Raw genomic sequence first — 16,657 nt, 5'->3', positions numbered from 1 at the left:
GGGGTCTGCGCTCGTTCTAAAAGCTCTCATAGCCGGCCGGCAGGGGAGCTGATACCCTTGGCAGTGCCCGAAAGGCCATGGACTCACTTATCCATGGATTTTGTTACCAATCTCCCTCCATCTAAGGGTAATACAGTGGTATGGGTAGTGGTGGACAGGTTTTCTAAGCAGGCTCATTTCGTACCCTTGTCCACACTACCATCAGCTGAGACGTTGTCCAGGTTGTTTGTGCAGCATGTGATCCGGTTGCATGGGGTACCCCTGAATGTGGTGTCTGATCGTGGTGTGCAGTTTGTGGCTAAGTTTTGGCGTGCTTTCTGCAAAAAATTAGGTATGTCTCTGTCCTTTTCGTCTGCATACCATCCTGAGAGCAATGGGCAGACGGAGCGCACTAACCAGTCCCTGGAACAGATCCTCAGGTGTCTAACCTCTGCTAGACAGAGTGACTGGTGCGATGCACTGCCGTTAGCTGAATTTGCCTTCAATAGTCGGGTGAGTCAATCCACTGGTAGGTCCCCTTTCTTGATTAACTATGAGTTCAGTCCTCATTTCGGTGAGTTTTCTCATCTGGATTCGGGGTGCCCCGGGGCTGAGGACTCTGTTCAGCGGTTAAAAAATACATGGGCAGAAGTCCAGCGGCGTATATCCAGGTCTCAAGGCAGGTATAAGTATTTCGCGGACAGGAAACGAACACCTGGTCCCATGTTTCGGGTGGGAGAGAAAGTTTGGCTCTCCACGCGAAACATTAAGTTGAAGATTCCGTCAGCCAAGTTAGGACCCAAATTCATTGGCCCGTACAAGATTGTGGAAAAAATCAATCCAGTGGCGTATAGGCTGTGCCTTCCACCCTCTTTCAAGATCCCTAACATCTTCCACAAATCTCTACTGAAACCTTTTGAAGCAGTCCAGGGAGACTCCGAGTCTGCTGCTTCTCCTGTTTTGGTCGAGGGGCAGGTGGAGTACGAGGTTGGTCATATCGTAGATTCCAGGTTGGTACGGCGGTCGGTACAGTACCTGGTTCATTGGAAGGGGTATGGACCGGAGGACAGGTCCTGGGTACCGGCCCGGTTGATGCATGCTGATCGCCTGGTACGGGCTTTCCATGCTAAGTACCCGGGCAAGCCTGGGGGTCCAGAGGCCCCCCGTTGAGTGGGGGGTACTGTCATGATCTCAGTGCAGGTTTGACTCGCACACGTGGGGTTAATGTTTGGAACCAGTGCTGATGACTGGCATTTCTGGGGTTAAAGGTTGTGATCCCGATGCAGGCTTACCTGCACACCTGGGGCTATGATTGTGGCCTCTCCCTGGTTCTGGGGGAGGCTTCTTATAGCCTCAGGACGCTCCCATCCCTGTCAGTTATACTCTTGCCCTTGGCATTTGTGTGGTGACCCCTGAGTGTGTTTGTGCTGTGTTCTGGTTACTTGATTCTTTGTGTATGACTCGGTCTGTTCTCTGGATATCGCTTTGGATTCTGCCTGGTACCTCCTTTGTCTGTTTGGTTTTGATCTCTGCTTGGCCCTGATTATCCGCTCTGTCTCATCCCTGGTACTGTACTGTGATCCTGTGTATGACCTTTGGCTTTGTCTGACCTCCCGTCTGTTTATTCCTCCTGTACCTCGTTTAGCACTGCTTCTGTACTCAGGACACGCGCACTGGCTCTATGAGCAAGTGTAGTGCGGTGTCTCTGACACACGTCACATACTATATTAAAGTTATTATGACTCTTCCTGTGAAGCACGTCACATACTATATTAAAGTTATTATTACTCTTCCTGTGAAGCACATCACATACTATATTAAAGTTATTATTACTCTTCCTATGAAGCATGTCACATACTGTCATGCCGCCGCGGCCGCCTCCAGCTCCTGTCTCTCTGCCGCCGTGGCGGCCGCCCCCAGCTCCTGCCTCTGCCGCTGCCTGCGTCCATCGCGTCGCCTCCCCCCAAGCCCCGCTGTACTCACCTGCTCTCGGCATCCCGGCGCGCGCCCACCCTGGCACCTGCTCCTGTCATCCGTCGGGGGCGCGCGCGCACTGAGTTCAGTGGCACATGCGCACCCTGTTGCTAGGCAACCACGTCTGTCAGTCCAGCCTCCTCCCCAGCCTGCTCCATGGCTTGCAGGTTCCTGACCCAGAAGTCCTCTGCACACTCTGCTTATCAGGCCGCCTCTTCCTCTGGGCTGTGCCTGACCGTCATTTGTGCTTTACAAGTGATTCTGGCCCCACGTCCTCTGTCACTCCTTGCCTTCTCTATTGCTAGCCCTGTCTCCTTGTCTGTGCCCTCACGCCCACCGTGTGCTTTCTCCTAGTGCCTGCTCTCCAGTGTCTCCGTATCCTGCCCTTGTTCCCGTACCTGTGTTCCAGCTGTGTCTTCCTGACAGTGACGACCATCTGTACGTGTTCCTGTGTCCCAGCCGTGTCTCCCTGCCAGTGTCTCCACCTTCTCCATGTTCCCGTGTCGCAGCTCTGTCTGTCTACCACCAGTCTGCCTTGTCCTTCGCTGAGGTCTCTTGTTCCGTCCCCGGGTATCAGCTGCGGTGGTGATAGTCTCTCTAGGGCCTGCCCCTAATGCTGCCTGTATAGGGGGCGGTCCACCTGGTCCGCTCGCCCAGGGGAGGTTTGTTATCACGGTCCAGCGGGTCCACCCTTGGAGGTCCACTCATCCTCACACATACTATATTAAAGTTATTATTACTCTTCCTGTGAAGCACATCACATACTATATTAAAGAAATATAAACAACAGATTGCTCTGGGGCATGAAAATGAAGGTGTTCCTCTGTGAAGAGGCTAATTGCAAAGAAAAACAGAAAGAGATTAGTGTCTCTAGTGCCAGATATACCAAATAGCAATCCTAAAAGAAGCTTACAATTACCATGTGACCTAATAGGTACAGTCAAAACCAAATCTCCATTTACATACAGTAAATAGAGTAACAGTATTGGTTGGCTGGGTGAGAAGACTTTGACAGGGAGATTCTAAATAGGAAAATTTTCTCTTCTTCAGTGAAGTTGTTATGTGTATCACATGTCCTATAAGTCTCCCAGCCCCAGCTTGGCAATCTACATACATTTTCAATTTTATTTAACACATTGGTGTACACAGGTGTAAAATAACAAATAGTGACGTCCTCATCCTCCTTCTGCTGTTCTGGTCTTTGTTTATTGGCTATAGTGCTTACATTACGTCTCTAGTGCACATCACCACTGCAGCAGATCACCAAGCTAAGCGGCTTGTGCAGTACACTGTTGAGCTCAGTGATTAGCTGCAATGGAGACGTACAATGCAGATATGACGTCAGAACTGCATCCGATAAACAAGGACCAAAGCAGCAGGAAAGGGGATGGTGAGTGCTTCACTTGTTATTTTACACCTGTGCAGAACTCTTGGCCAAAAGAAACTGAAACAGGACAATCACTTTAAGGAGAAACTTTACCTCTGTTTTCTGTTACATCATATTTATAGAAAACTAGATGGTGGCCCGATTCTAACGCATCGGGTATTCAAGCATATGGCCAGCAGGGGTTATACTCACCTACCGACGGCCCCTGATCTCCTCTCCACGCTCCCTGCATCTTCCGATCTTCCGGTCCCAGTAATGCTTAGCGCGAAGGACCGGAGATGACGTCACTCTCGCAAGAGCGCGAAGTCATCAGCGGTCTTTCGCGCAAAGCATTATTGGGACCGGAAGATGCCGGGCACGTGGTGAGAGGAGGGAAAGAGTCCGGGGGCCATCGGAAGGTGAGTATATCACTATTTTTTATTTTAATTCTATTTTTTACAGGTTTATGGTACCCAGGGCCTGGAGGAGAGTCTCCTCTCTTCCGGACCCTGGGTACCATCCGCACATTGAGCGCTGCACCGGTCATCTCCCGGCTGCGTCGCCGCTGACCTCCTTGCGGCAGGAGATGACCCGCGGCAACCGGCCGGGCGCAACCAATCAGCGACATGGAAATTCCGTTACAGACTGACAGAATTAGACGATTATATAGTAGATATTTAGACATATGCACGCAATGTCTATTTCAGGCATGTCTGCTTCAAAACCCGCCTGAAAAAGACCATAGAAACAACGCTGAAAAGAAAGCACATATGCCCGGCAATGTAAAAGAACTTGCTGTACAGATGTTCAGTCTTTTTGAGTTCGTTTAACTAACACCATGAGGCTTGAAAAGTGATCTGACCTATTCTTCAGGCAGTTTCTGCTTGGAAGCTGCTCAGTATCGTATAATAATATTATATAAAGAATGTAAAATATTGTAATGTAAGGAAAAAAACAAAGGCAAAGGTGCCACAAACAGTTCCACGCAAAGGACACCAAGAATGCTTGGCATTTTCCTGAAGCCTTTTCCGTTGACTAAATTTGGCAGGTATGCTGATTTCTATAAGACGTCATATGCACACACCTTTACCATCCTCATTGGTTTTTATTTCCATTAAATATTTTTTTCCAGTAAATATTAAGATAACTAGAAAGAGAAATGGATCGATCATCCGAAAATTACACATTTATTGGGGCTAAGCCAAAATTTAGAAAAATTAACATGAGATTCCTAGTTAACATGTTGCTCATAATTTTTAAGCAGACTGCGACATCACCATTACAGCAAACAGCATCCACAGTGCAACCACTGTGACTCCATGCCAGGAGGGATAGCAACGAGGATGCCTCACAAAACCCATGCTGCCAGTCAAAAACCCTATGCCCCACGGGTCTGAGTCACACAGCAGCACAACATCTCCATTTGCTTCCGCTTTCTTATCCTAAGTCACATGTCTGCATATGGAGTTTCTGATTTGGCTTCTTATCCTAAATCATCAAACCAACATATCAAAACAAGTGCATACATGGGTCCCATAAAATCTGACAATTTATTAAATATATTAAAAAAAAATTTTCATTTCAAAAAGACAAGCACATAACAAAACAGAACATTCCTCACAGTGGTACCAGTTACATGTACAAAGTAAGAAATATATTAGTACAAGGTCAAATACCAAATAGGACAAATAACCCCACTAGCCTGATAATCGAAGTAAAAAAAACAAGTGCCATGACTAGTACTAAATAGTTTAGTGCGAAAGATGCAACAAAGTCAATACTTACAGATAAGATGGTATGTAAATAGAATGGGGTCAAGTATATGTGTCCTGGTCCACCAGCCCCAACACACGTTTCACCCAAAGCCTTTGTCAGGGGGTGCAATTTCCCACTAATTTCCTGATTTTGGCCTAATAACATTATCAAATGCACTGCAAGTAAAGACAAGTCATATGATTCCTTCGGCGGCAGCTGATGCATGTACAGTCACACTTAGGGTAGTTTCACATTAGCGTTACAGGCAGCAGCGTCGGCCTGCACACGGCCACCGCTAAGCCCCGCCCCTGTCGCGCCTCCTCCGGTAGCTCCGCCTATGGGCACATGATGCTGCATGCGACCTGCGTCCCCTATCTTTAGCATTGGGGATAGGCCGTGAGCAGATATGCGTGTGCAGGCGCATGCGCCCTTTTGACGGTGCGCCTACCTTCGCCAAACGCACAGTGTCTGCATTTTGGTGCGCTCGGCGCACCGTCAAAAGGGTGCATGCGCCTGCAAGTGCATATCTGTGCACGGCCTGCATCCCCAATGCTAAACATAGGGGATGCAGGTCGCATGCAGCGTCATGCGCCCATAGGCGGAGCTACCGGAGGAGGCGCGGCAGGGCTTAGCGGTGGCCATGCGCAGGCTGACGCTGCTGCCTGTAACGCTAATGTGAAACCAATGACTGGCGTCAATTCTGATATTGCCACAAATGACCCATCATGCAGAATGGTCCAGATCTCTGCAGATTTTGGTCTGGTTCCTGCACGTCCTATGATTGAACGTTCTTCCTCTTTCCTTGCTGTGTAGATAAGTTTTGAACATTTCAGTGTGATGTAAACTCCTCTAATTACCTGCTTAATATGGAATATGCTGAACACATCTCTATCTGTCTAGGTTCACTTTTTTATCTTAATGAAGAAACTGCTCATCCGCTCCTGTCTATTTCTGATAATGGATTTACCATTTCTTGTGAAGAGGAGGAAAGTCTGGAGGATTTACCTTATCACTGCAACAAATTCTCAAGGTATTAATGTAAAGTGCGGAAGAAATAAACAGTGTCTCAACACTTTCCTTATATTTTCTGTACTATTGGAGAAATAACAAATTGCATTTGCGCATTTCAAAAAGACTGTCCCAAAGTAGAAAGAATGTAAATACACAATTAATTAAAAAACTTCTCATAAAAGCAAAACTTCTGAACAATAGTAGGTGGTAAGCTAAATAAATAATGAAACAATCAGGCAGCCGTGCGAATGGCATGCTAACGCATGCTAACAATATCTAAATATGTGTGAAATGCGACTTTGTGGTCCATAGAGGCTCTTACCGGAGTGTCGTAACTTGGGCTGCTTGCGGTATTGGTGGAAGTGCTAGTAATGTGTAATCGGTCAAAGCCTTTCCTTACGCCATCCACTAGAACCTGGGATTGTTTTTCACAACAACTATCCTCTGTGGATTATTCACTAAGCAGGACTTGGGAACGGAATATGGGGATCATTAAAGTCACTATCTGATTGAGACGACATACAGGTATTTTTACCCTCTTCCTTTTTTTACATTCTCCCATCTTGCACATTTATACAGTGGGTACAGAAAGTATTCAGACCCCTTTACATTTCTCACTCTTTGTTTCATTGCAGCCATTTGGTAAATTAAAAAAAAAGTTAATTTTTTTCTCATTAATGTACACTCTGCACCCCATCTTGACTGAAAAAAAAAACAACCAGAAATGAAACTTTTGCAAATTTATTAAATAAGAAAAACTGAACTATCACATGGTCATAAGTATTCAGACCCTTTTGAGCTAGTACAGCCATGAGTCTTCTTGGGAATGATGCAACAAGTATTTCACACCAGGATTTGGGGATCCTCTGCCATTCTTCCATGCAGATCCTCTCCAATTCTGTCAGGTTGGATGGCGAACGTTGGTGGACAGTCATTCTCAGGTTTCTCCAGAGATGCTCAATTGGGTTTAGGTCAGGGCTCTGGCTGGGCCAGTCAAGAATGGTCACAGAGTTGTTCTGAAGCCACTCCTTAGTTATTTTAGCTGTGTGCTTAGGTCATTGTCTTGTTGGAAGGTGAACCTGCGGCCAAGTCTGAGGTCCATAGCGCGGTGGAAGAGGTTTTCATCCACAATATTCAAAAAGGATTCAAAAAGATTTAAATAAACTGGAGAAGTGGGCAGCAACTAACAGAATGGTTTTTAACAGGGAGAAATGCAAAGTACTACATCTGGGCAATAAAAATGGAAAAAGCATATATAGAATGGGAGGAATAGGGCTAAGTGACAGCACATGTGAAAAAGACTTGGGTATACTAATAGATCACAGACTGAATATGAGTCAACAGTGTGATGCAGCAGCAAAAAAGGCAAATGCAATTCTAGGATGTATTAACAGAAGCATACAGTCTAGATCACGTGAAGTCATTATTTCCCTCTACTCCTCTTTGGTCAGACCTCATCTGGAATATTGTGTCCAGTTTTGGGCACCACATTTTAAAAAAGACATCAACAAACTGGAGCAAGTTCAGAAAAGAGCGACCAGAATGGTGACCGGTCTGCAAACCCTGTCTTATGAGGAAAGGTTGCAGGATTTGGGAATGTTTAGTTTGCAAAAGAGAAGACTGAGAGGAGACTTAATAGCTGTCTACAAATATCTAAAGGGCTGTCACATTGTAGAAGGATCAACTTTATTCTCATTTGCACAAGGAAAGACTAGAAGCAATGGGATGAAACTGAATGGGAGGAGACACAGATTAGATATTAGAAAAAACTTTTTGACAGTTAGAGTGATCAATGAGTGGAACAGGCTGCCACGAGAAGTGGTGAGTTCTCCTTCAATGGAAGTCTTCAAACAGAGGCTGGACAGACATCTGACTGGGATGATTTAGCGAATCCTGCTTTGAGCAGGGGGTTGGACCAGATGGCCCAGGAGGTCCCTTCCAACTCTACGATTCTATGATTCTATGATTCTAATATCTCTGTACTTGGCCGCATTCATGTTTCCTTCAATTGCAACCAGTCATCCTGTCCCTGCAGCTGAAAAACACCACCATAGCATGATGCTGCCACCACCATGTTTCACTGTTGGGATTGTATTGGGCAGGTGATGAGTAGTGCCTGGATTTCTCCAAACATACCGCTTAGAATTATCACCAAAAAGTTCTATCTTCATCTCATCAGACCAGAGAATCTTACATCTCAGTCTGGGAGTCCTTCGTGTGTTTTTTAGCAAAGTCTATGCGGGCTTTCAGATGTCTTACACTGAGGAGAGGCTTCCGTTGGGCCACTCTACCATAAAAGCCCGACTGATGGAGGTCAGCAGTGATTGCTGACTTTGTGGCACTTTCTCCCATCTCCCTGCTGCATCTGTGGAGCTCAGCCACAGTGATCTTGGGATTCTTCTTTAACTCTCTCACCAAGGCTCTTCTCTCACGATTGCTCAGTTTGTCTGGATGACCAGGTCTAGGAAGACTTTTGGTGGTCCCAAACATCTTCCATTTAAGGATTATGTCACTGTGTCACTGTGCTGTTAGGAACCTTGAGTACTGCAGAAATTCTTTTGTAACCTTGGCCAGATCTGCGCCTTGCCACAATTCTGTCTCTTAGCTTCTTGGTCAGTTCCTTTGACCTCATGATTCTCATTTGGTCTGACATGCACTGTGAGCTGTGAGGTCTTAGGCTGGTTTCACATTTGCATTCAGGAGAGCTGCAGATGGCTGCCTACTTCCTCCTTTCTTCCTTCCTGAAGCTCCGCCTACGCTCCTCCTACTTATCTATGCGTCCTGCATTTCCCTGCGTACTTATCTTTAATATTGGTTACGCAGGGACATACATTGTATGCGGATGCGTCCGCCTACGGCGATTTGCATGTGTGCGGCAACGGCATGGAAGTGCAAAATTATTCATTTTAGTTGGTTCGCTGCACACGTCAAATCGCCGCAAGCGGACGCATCCGCATACAGCACATGTCCCTGCATACCCAATGTTAAAGATAGGTATGCAGCGAAACACAGGATGCATACAGAAGTAGGCGGAGCGTAGGCGGAGCTTCAGGGAGGAAGAAAGGAGGAATTAGGCAGCCATCCGCAGCCCTCCTGAACGCAAGTGTGAACCTAGCCTTTTATAGACTGGTGTGTGCCTTTACAAATCAAGCCCTCTCAGTTTAATTAAACACAGCTGGACAATGAAGGAGTAGAACCATCTCATGGAGGATCACAGGGAAATGGACAGCATGTGACTTAAATATGAATGTCTGAGCAAAGGGTCTGAATACTTATGACCATGTGATATTTCAGTTTTCTTTTTTAATAAATTTGCAAAAATTTGTACATTTTTGTTTTTTTTCAGTCAAAATGGGATGCAGAGTGCACATTAATGAGAAAAAAATGAACTTTTCTGAATTTACCAAATGGCTGCAATGAAACAGACTGAAAACTTTAAAGGGGTCTGAGTACTTTCCACACCCACTGTGTATTCTTTGTTTACATTGTAAACGGACTGACATTAGTGCGGCTGCCTGATCGGTTCACAATTTATTGCTCTTACTTCCTACTATTATTCTGATTTCTGGATTGTTTCTTTTATCATATATTTTTTGCTGATGTGCCTTTTTAGTCTTTCTATATTGGGAGAGTAAAGCATGTTGTTCTCTTTTGGTTATATTTGAGTGCGCCTGACAGGTATGTATATACACTTCTTCGTTCCATTCAAATTAGACGTTTCATCCTCATAGGGAAACTGAACAAATGTATCATCACTTCTGTAATTCTCCAGGGTTCTGTATTCACCATAGTGATTCTATGCAAAACTAAAGCAGAAGGTAGAAGTGTGATATTGGCATTGGTACTTCCTGCCCATCATCGTAGAAGAAAGCCCCAAGCCAATCTTTACAGCTGTTTACATGAAAAAGAAAGCATGACTTTTGTCTTGTATGTCCTCAGGGTGACAAGTTCAATGACACGTAAAATAATAGAAGTACTTTGTATGTAACCCCTTCTCATGTACAGCACCATGGAATGGCGCTATATAAATAAATAATAATATTTCATGTACATGAATATATACACAAAGTGCAATATTGTGGATATTGCACATTTTGCACTCACTTAAGGTGGTTGTGTTGAACACATCACTTTTAAACGTTTTTGGTTTATTGAGACAGCTGCTGATGGTCTGGCATGGTTAAGGCTTTGCTTAAAGGGGATCTGTGGATAAGTACACTACAAAAGAAGCGTAGGCGAAACGGCGTCGGGTGTGGGGAAGGACACGGCATCGGTTGTTCCTATCTGATGGTTCCTATTCAGATATTAAAACTTATAGTCATTTTCCAGCACTTGGCTTTGGCTGTATACTATCCGTTTGCATCTACAGATTGCTTTTCCTACTATTGGCATTTTGGTACTTACTATATGCACTATATATAGAGGTAGTACAGATTTAGGATATGGGATCATCTGGAGGTTTTATATTATGCGTATATATTGCACTTAGCACCTTATCTTGTCACCTCATGGATATATAGATGATTCTTTTCCTATAAGGCCTGCTTTAAGGTGCTATAAGTAGTTATATATTACATCTGTGTAAGCATTTTTTCCTGTAGTATAGCTCTTGGATGGTATGACATATATTATTATCCCTTTATTTCAAGATTGGGATCTATAGGTATCCGTGATTTCTCCCCGTTTTTTGGAGGTTTCTTCGTCCTGTCTTTTTATTGTTGCTGAATTTTTATTATATTTTCAATAATTATTTCTTTTAATCATTAAGCTTGGATCACTATATCTATTGGCTTTGACTATCGCTACTATAGATATTGATTGTGAATGCAGCAAATACCGCAAGAGATGGCGGCGTCATACAAATTCACGAGTTGACTACTTTGACCTGTAAAGTTCTTCTAGAGCCATCAATGCTGATTGGCGTTATTCAAGAGCTGAAATATCAAAGAAAGAACTGAGACCTTTCGATTTATAAAGAATAACTGTAGAATATGTGCAGTTCAGCAACATGTTCATTCATGCCACTTATAAAAACTATATTTCATTACTTCTCTATGTGTAATAAATACTTCCACAGCTTGTAAATCATAGTATAATAAACCACATCCATTCAAGCCAAACTGTATGGTTGATTGCTCATCTTCTACAATGAAGACATCACTCCTAGATTCACGATAGACATTACTGTCATTATCACATTTGAGAAATTGTGTGGACGTTTGGGACCTTTATATTATTAGTTCTTCCTCATTTTTACTGCTGATATCTTTAGAAAATGTGAACGTAGAGATGACATCCGTGCACTACATTTTTATATTTTCTAGGTGCATTGCGGTTTTAGCAAATCTCATCCCTTTCAAGGGGAGGCATTACTGGGAGGTAGAGGTTGATGAACATGCAGAGTACAGGATTGGAGTAGCCTATGAAGATATAAACAGGAGTGCAGTCCTCGGGGCCAACAACAGCTCCTGGTGTCTCCGACATGTTCGGACACCTGCAAGGTAATATGATGCTGCCTACATAATAGTGAACTCCATACAAAGGAGAGCCTATCCCAAATGGTATAAAGCCCAAATAATAAATACAAAACTAGGTTTATTAATGTCTTGTATCACAATTAATTAAGTTAAAAACAGGAAAGAAACGCAAGGGAAGGAGATAAAACACAGCAGGAGGAGACAACGTGAACTACATCCAAGTATATGCTGACCAGGTGAAGCACCAGTAGCCTTGTATGTATATGAAAATCACAAGACAATTGATAAAAGCACAACTCAAGGATGCAAATTTTAACAGACCATGAAGTAAACAGTAACAGAAAGGAGTAATAAAGAATTAGGTGTGTATATATTGTTTACTGCCAGGTACAACCTGGACACATTTGAGATGGATGGTGACGAACTGGAAGGTGTAAAATACTTCATCTGACTCGGACCAATGATCACGCAAGATGCAGCAACGACACCAGAATCAATGGGAGAATAGCTATGGCAAATCAACAATGAAGTCACTGGACAAGGTCTTCAAATCGAGGACTATTTCAATGGCGACAAAGACACGGCTCATACGTTGTTTGTTTTCTTTCTGTGGTAAGCTACAGATGCGAAACCAGGATGATAAAGAAACAAGAGAAAAGAAGAATCGACGCCTTTGGAATGTGGTGCTGGAGAAGGATGTTATCAATACCATAGATGGCAAGAAGAACAAACAAATCAATTTTGGAACATATCAAGCTAGAAGTGTCACCCGAAGCAAGGATCACCAAGGTATAACTTGCCTACTCTGGAAAAATTATATGAAGATAGTAATCACTGGAGAAGGACATCATGATCGGAAGATTAGAAGGAACAAGGCGAAGAGGAAGATCAGCAACCCAATGGCTTGATGCAATCAAGATAATGGCAGAGAAGACCCCGGTGGACTTATCTAGGCTTCCACAAGGTTGATCTTCCTACAGATTGTTCATCCATGAAGTTTGTATGGATCGAGATCAAGCTGAAGACTGAAAAAAGAAAAATATATTAAACATAACCAATGGTTACAATTAAGCAGGCTCTAAGTGAGCTGAAAGTCTGATGCAATCAAGATGGACTTTTACCCATATTGCTATTCTCCTGCTGGGATGGTGCCAGGCCATGACAGGGATTTTGTCACAAGCCTTCATCAGTGGTGCATTGGAAATGTTTAAGATGTACACCTATTGAAAGTCATTTATGACGCCCCCTCTACTATTCTTTACGTGGTCTGTTATAATTTGCATCCTTGTGATGTTCTGTTATCATTTGTCTTATGAATTCCATCGACAACAGTGGAGCTGTGCTGTGAGTTTATGGCACAAGCCACTAAGCTCACTAACACAGCACTGACATCACATATCCAGCACTACAGGCAATAAACTCTGGAAGCAACAGAGCAGTCTCAGTGCTGAACATGGGGAGGGTGAGTAAAGCACGGTTTATTTGTTTGTTGTTTAAACAAACTGCAGATGGTGGACAGGATTTTCTGGAAACAGGAATACTGCTTTATGGCTTTGTGCCCACGTTGCAGAAATGCTGCGGAAATGTCAGCAGCTTTTCCGCAACTCCCTGCCGTGGGTAAAACGCATGCGGAATTCGCATGCGGTTTCCCACAAAACACAAGCGTTTTGCAAGCGTTTTTAGCTTGCAGAATGCTTGCGCTTTCCAAGTGATTTGAAGCATCGCTTGGAAAGGTGATTGACAGGTTGGTCACACTTGTCATGCATAGTTCTTGACGAGTGTGACCAACTTTTTACTATTGATGCTGCCTATGCAGCATCAGTAGTAAAAGAATGTTAAAAATAATTAAAAAAAATATGGTTATTCTCACCTTCCGACGGCCTCCAGAGTCCTCCGACGCTGCCGGCAAGTTCCGTTCCCAGCGACCGCTTCGTCATCTGGGGCGATTCTCGCAAAGCACGCCTGGGAACGGAAGATGCCGGCAGCGTTGCTGAGAGGCGGGAAGGACTCCGGGGCCGCCAGAAGGTGAGTATATCCCGATTTTTTTTATTTCTATTTTTAACAGGATTATGGTACCCAGGGCATGGAGTACCATCTGCATATGAAGCGCTCACTTTACGCATGGTGGGCATAGCCACATGCGTAAAGTGAGCGTTTCAATGCAATCCTATGGCTGCGGAATCGCCGCGATTCTGCAGAAATAATAAACATGCTGTGGATTTTACCGCTATGCGATTCGGCATTAGTAAAATCCGCAGCATTGACACAGGAACTGCGGAATCCCATAGAATTGCATGAGATGCGTTTTGTTAAGAGTTTTTTTAAGCGTTTCCGCTGCGAAAAAAAGCCATAAAAGCGTTTAAAAAATGCAACGTGGGCACACAGCCTAACTTATATAACAAACACAATTTTATTTTAGGATTTTTTTGTAATTATTTTGTTCACTCTCCCACAGGCACAGATATGAATTTTTGCACTGCAGCGTGTCGCCAGATATTCGAGTATCAATACCTTTATTGAGGATTGGAATCCTGCTTGATTATGATTGTGAAAGATTATCATTCTTTAACATGGACATACTCCAGCACTTGTACACATTTGAATGCCAATTTCACCATCTAGTGCACCCATGTTTTGCACTGGAAAAACCAGGACGTTTGAAGATACATAATGGTATTCCAACACCTCAATCACTGAATTTATCCTGAGAACATGGAAAATCGTCACATGAACTGTTGGAATCCCTGTGGAATAGTGCGCCTATGTAGATCAACATATGGAAAATATTCTTCTTGTGGCTGGGGTGCCAGCATTGCTGTAACATACTCCAATAAAATAGTAACCTGGCTCATGGAGATTCATGTGAAATTGATCTGTAGCATAACTATACATTTCCACATAAGTTATTTGATTCATAATAGCGGTCATAGCTCAAAATTATTAAATGGAATCTGTCAGCAGGTTTTTGAAATATAATCTGAAAACAGCATGATGTAGGTGCAGAGTTTCTGATTCCTGTGATGTGTCATTCTGTGAGATCCCCGCTACCACAGTGAGAAAGTCTTAGGCCGGAGTCACACTGGCGAGGATTACGGGCGCGTGAGAGGCGCAAAAAACACGCATTACACACGGACAAATGATTTTCAATGGGGTCACTCGCACCAGGCGTATATTTCTCATCCGTATCCTACGCTCCGTGCCAATCGCAGCATGCTGCGATTGTCAGCGTACTACGCCCGTAGTGCGCCAATGCAAGTCAATGGGTGCGCAACAAATACGGATTACACACGGAACACACGTGTGACCTGCGAGCAATACGTAGGTCTTTTGGCTGGTGACAGGAAATGGGCCAATCCATCATCAGGAAGCCTAGACATGCAAATGAGCTCAAAAAGCGCTCCAGACATCCAGGAAGTACGCCTCCACGGAGTACAGCAGCAGCATGGCGTCCACATATATTAATGTTGAGATGCTCATTGTGCTGGTGCAGGAGCGTCCCGAAATATGGGACCCACGCGATGCAAATTATGCGAACCGGACAAGAAAGGAGGCGTCATGGAGGCGCATCTGTCGCCAGATGTACCATGACTTTGGTGACAGACCACGTGATGAGCAGCATAAAATTCGGAAGTGCAACCATAAAAACATCATTAACAGCGCACGCTTAAAAATGATTCTACAATCAGCACCCCCCTTCCTGGGCATGTAATTTTCTTAGCCTCATGAGGCCGTTACATTTGGATGTGACACGTGGCTTCACACAGCCATAATTAGGGGTTAGGCCACATCCTCATCCTCCTAGCCAATAAAATTAGTTTCAGTGTAGCTAATGAGACCCTGTGTATCGGCCCAATTACATATGCCACCATGGGTAGAAAGCACACCCCAGAAGGCCCCATGCCTAGACTACTGTTAGAAAATGTGACCTCTCAAATATGTGATTTTGACAATCTTTCCTGTCACATTGCAGTGGAAGATGTGATGAAACGCTGGCGAAGCATCCGGGACCAGTTCCGCCGGGAACGCCAGCAGCGGTCCAGGAGTGGGGATGCTGGGCATGTGAAGAGAAAATATATCTACTATGACCAGCTGAACTTCCTCGCCCCAATTCTGGATCTGAGACCGTAAGTACATACCTCACACCACATTACACAAATACATTACACAAATACTTTACAGGGACAAAAATATTGATGTATTTTTGCCTCTGTTCTATTTCATAACAGAACTCAATCCAACCTTACGGATCGAGGAACGGCCTCAGAGGCAGAGCCCATTATAGATCTTGTAGGGGATGAGGTGGCTGGTCCATCTTCTCCCCCTACAAGAAGGATGGCTGAAGATGAGGCATCACAAGACCACACAATGGCTGCCCTACACACCACACCATCAGGAAGGTTTGCTGCTGCCACCTCACCCATCCTGGAAGAGCCGGGCAACTTGAGCAGCAGCCCAACTGCCCAGATCAGGTCCTCCCCACAGGCTGCTGTAGTATCACGGCGAACAAGAAGAAGGCGCCAGGTCACTCTTCAAGAGAGCAGGACCAATGTGGACACAGGGGTGCTAAATTATTTGTCCAGAGTAACAACAGATGATGGTGAGGAGGCCTATGCACGTAGCCTCACCCTTTATCTCCGTGCCCTTACCCGTGAGGTCAGGCTCCGTATTAGGGGATGTATTCAGATCCTGCTTGATGCAAGCACCCCCCCCCAATACCCCATATGAGGTTTTTGAATTTCTGGAGAGGTGGCAGCTCTCACCACGAAATTTAATGCGCATGAGACCATCTACACAGATGCTTGCTCAAGCAGGGTCTGAACAGCCCCTAATACGTGGGCCAACACCTCAACCCCTTCCTCCCCCTACCCAACCGTCTATACCGCAGCACCAAATGTCTTCCTCAAGCCAACCCCACCAATATGGCCACTTGTACCCACCCAGTGTTGGAGGCTGGTCCCAACCTGGTTGGGGACGATCTGGCTATCTTGGTGGGTATGAGCCACGGGCCTACCAGAGCCAACAAGAAGCCCCTCACCATCATCAGTACTCTGGCCAGTATCCCCAACAGTCCCAGGAGGCTGGACAATTCCAGCAT

General features: G+C 44.7%; 1 protein-coding gene across 1 annotated transcript in view; it reads left to right on the top strand.

Moving 5' to 3' along the window:
• FSD2 (fibronectin type III and SPRY domain containing 2) overlaps window positions 1–14,413 on the top strand; it is an 84,374-nt gene extending 69,961 nt beyond the window's left edge. Inside the window, exons 11-13 of the mRNA XM_073568520.1 lie at window positions 5,975–6,104; window positions 11,410–11,586; window positions 14,018–14,413. Coding sequence (XP_073424621.1) covers window positions 5,975–6,104; window positions 11,410–11,586; window positions 14,018–14,270 — 560 coding nt within the window. The 3' untranslated portion in view covers window positions 14,271–14,413. The remainder of the gene's footprint in view (window positions 1–5,974; window positions 6,105–11,409; window positions 11,587–14,017) is intronic.
• The last annotated feature ends 2,244 nt before the right edge of the window (window positions 14,414–16,657 follow it).

Source organism: Dendrobates tinctorius, unplaced genomic scaffold, assembly GCF_039654945.1.
Source record: "Dendrobates tinctorius isolate UK_male_01 unplaced genomic scaffold, ASM3965494v1 ptg000022l, whole genome shotgun sequence".
Taxonomy (NCBI): domain Eukaryota; kingdom Metazoa; phylum Chordata; class Amphibia; order Anura; family Dendrobatidae; genus Dendrobates; species Dendrobates tinctorius.
Note: the sequence above shows the minus strand (reverse complement) of the source record. Positions and strands in the feature narration are given on the sequence as shown.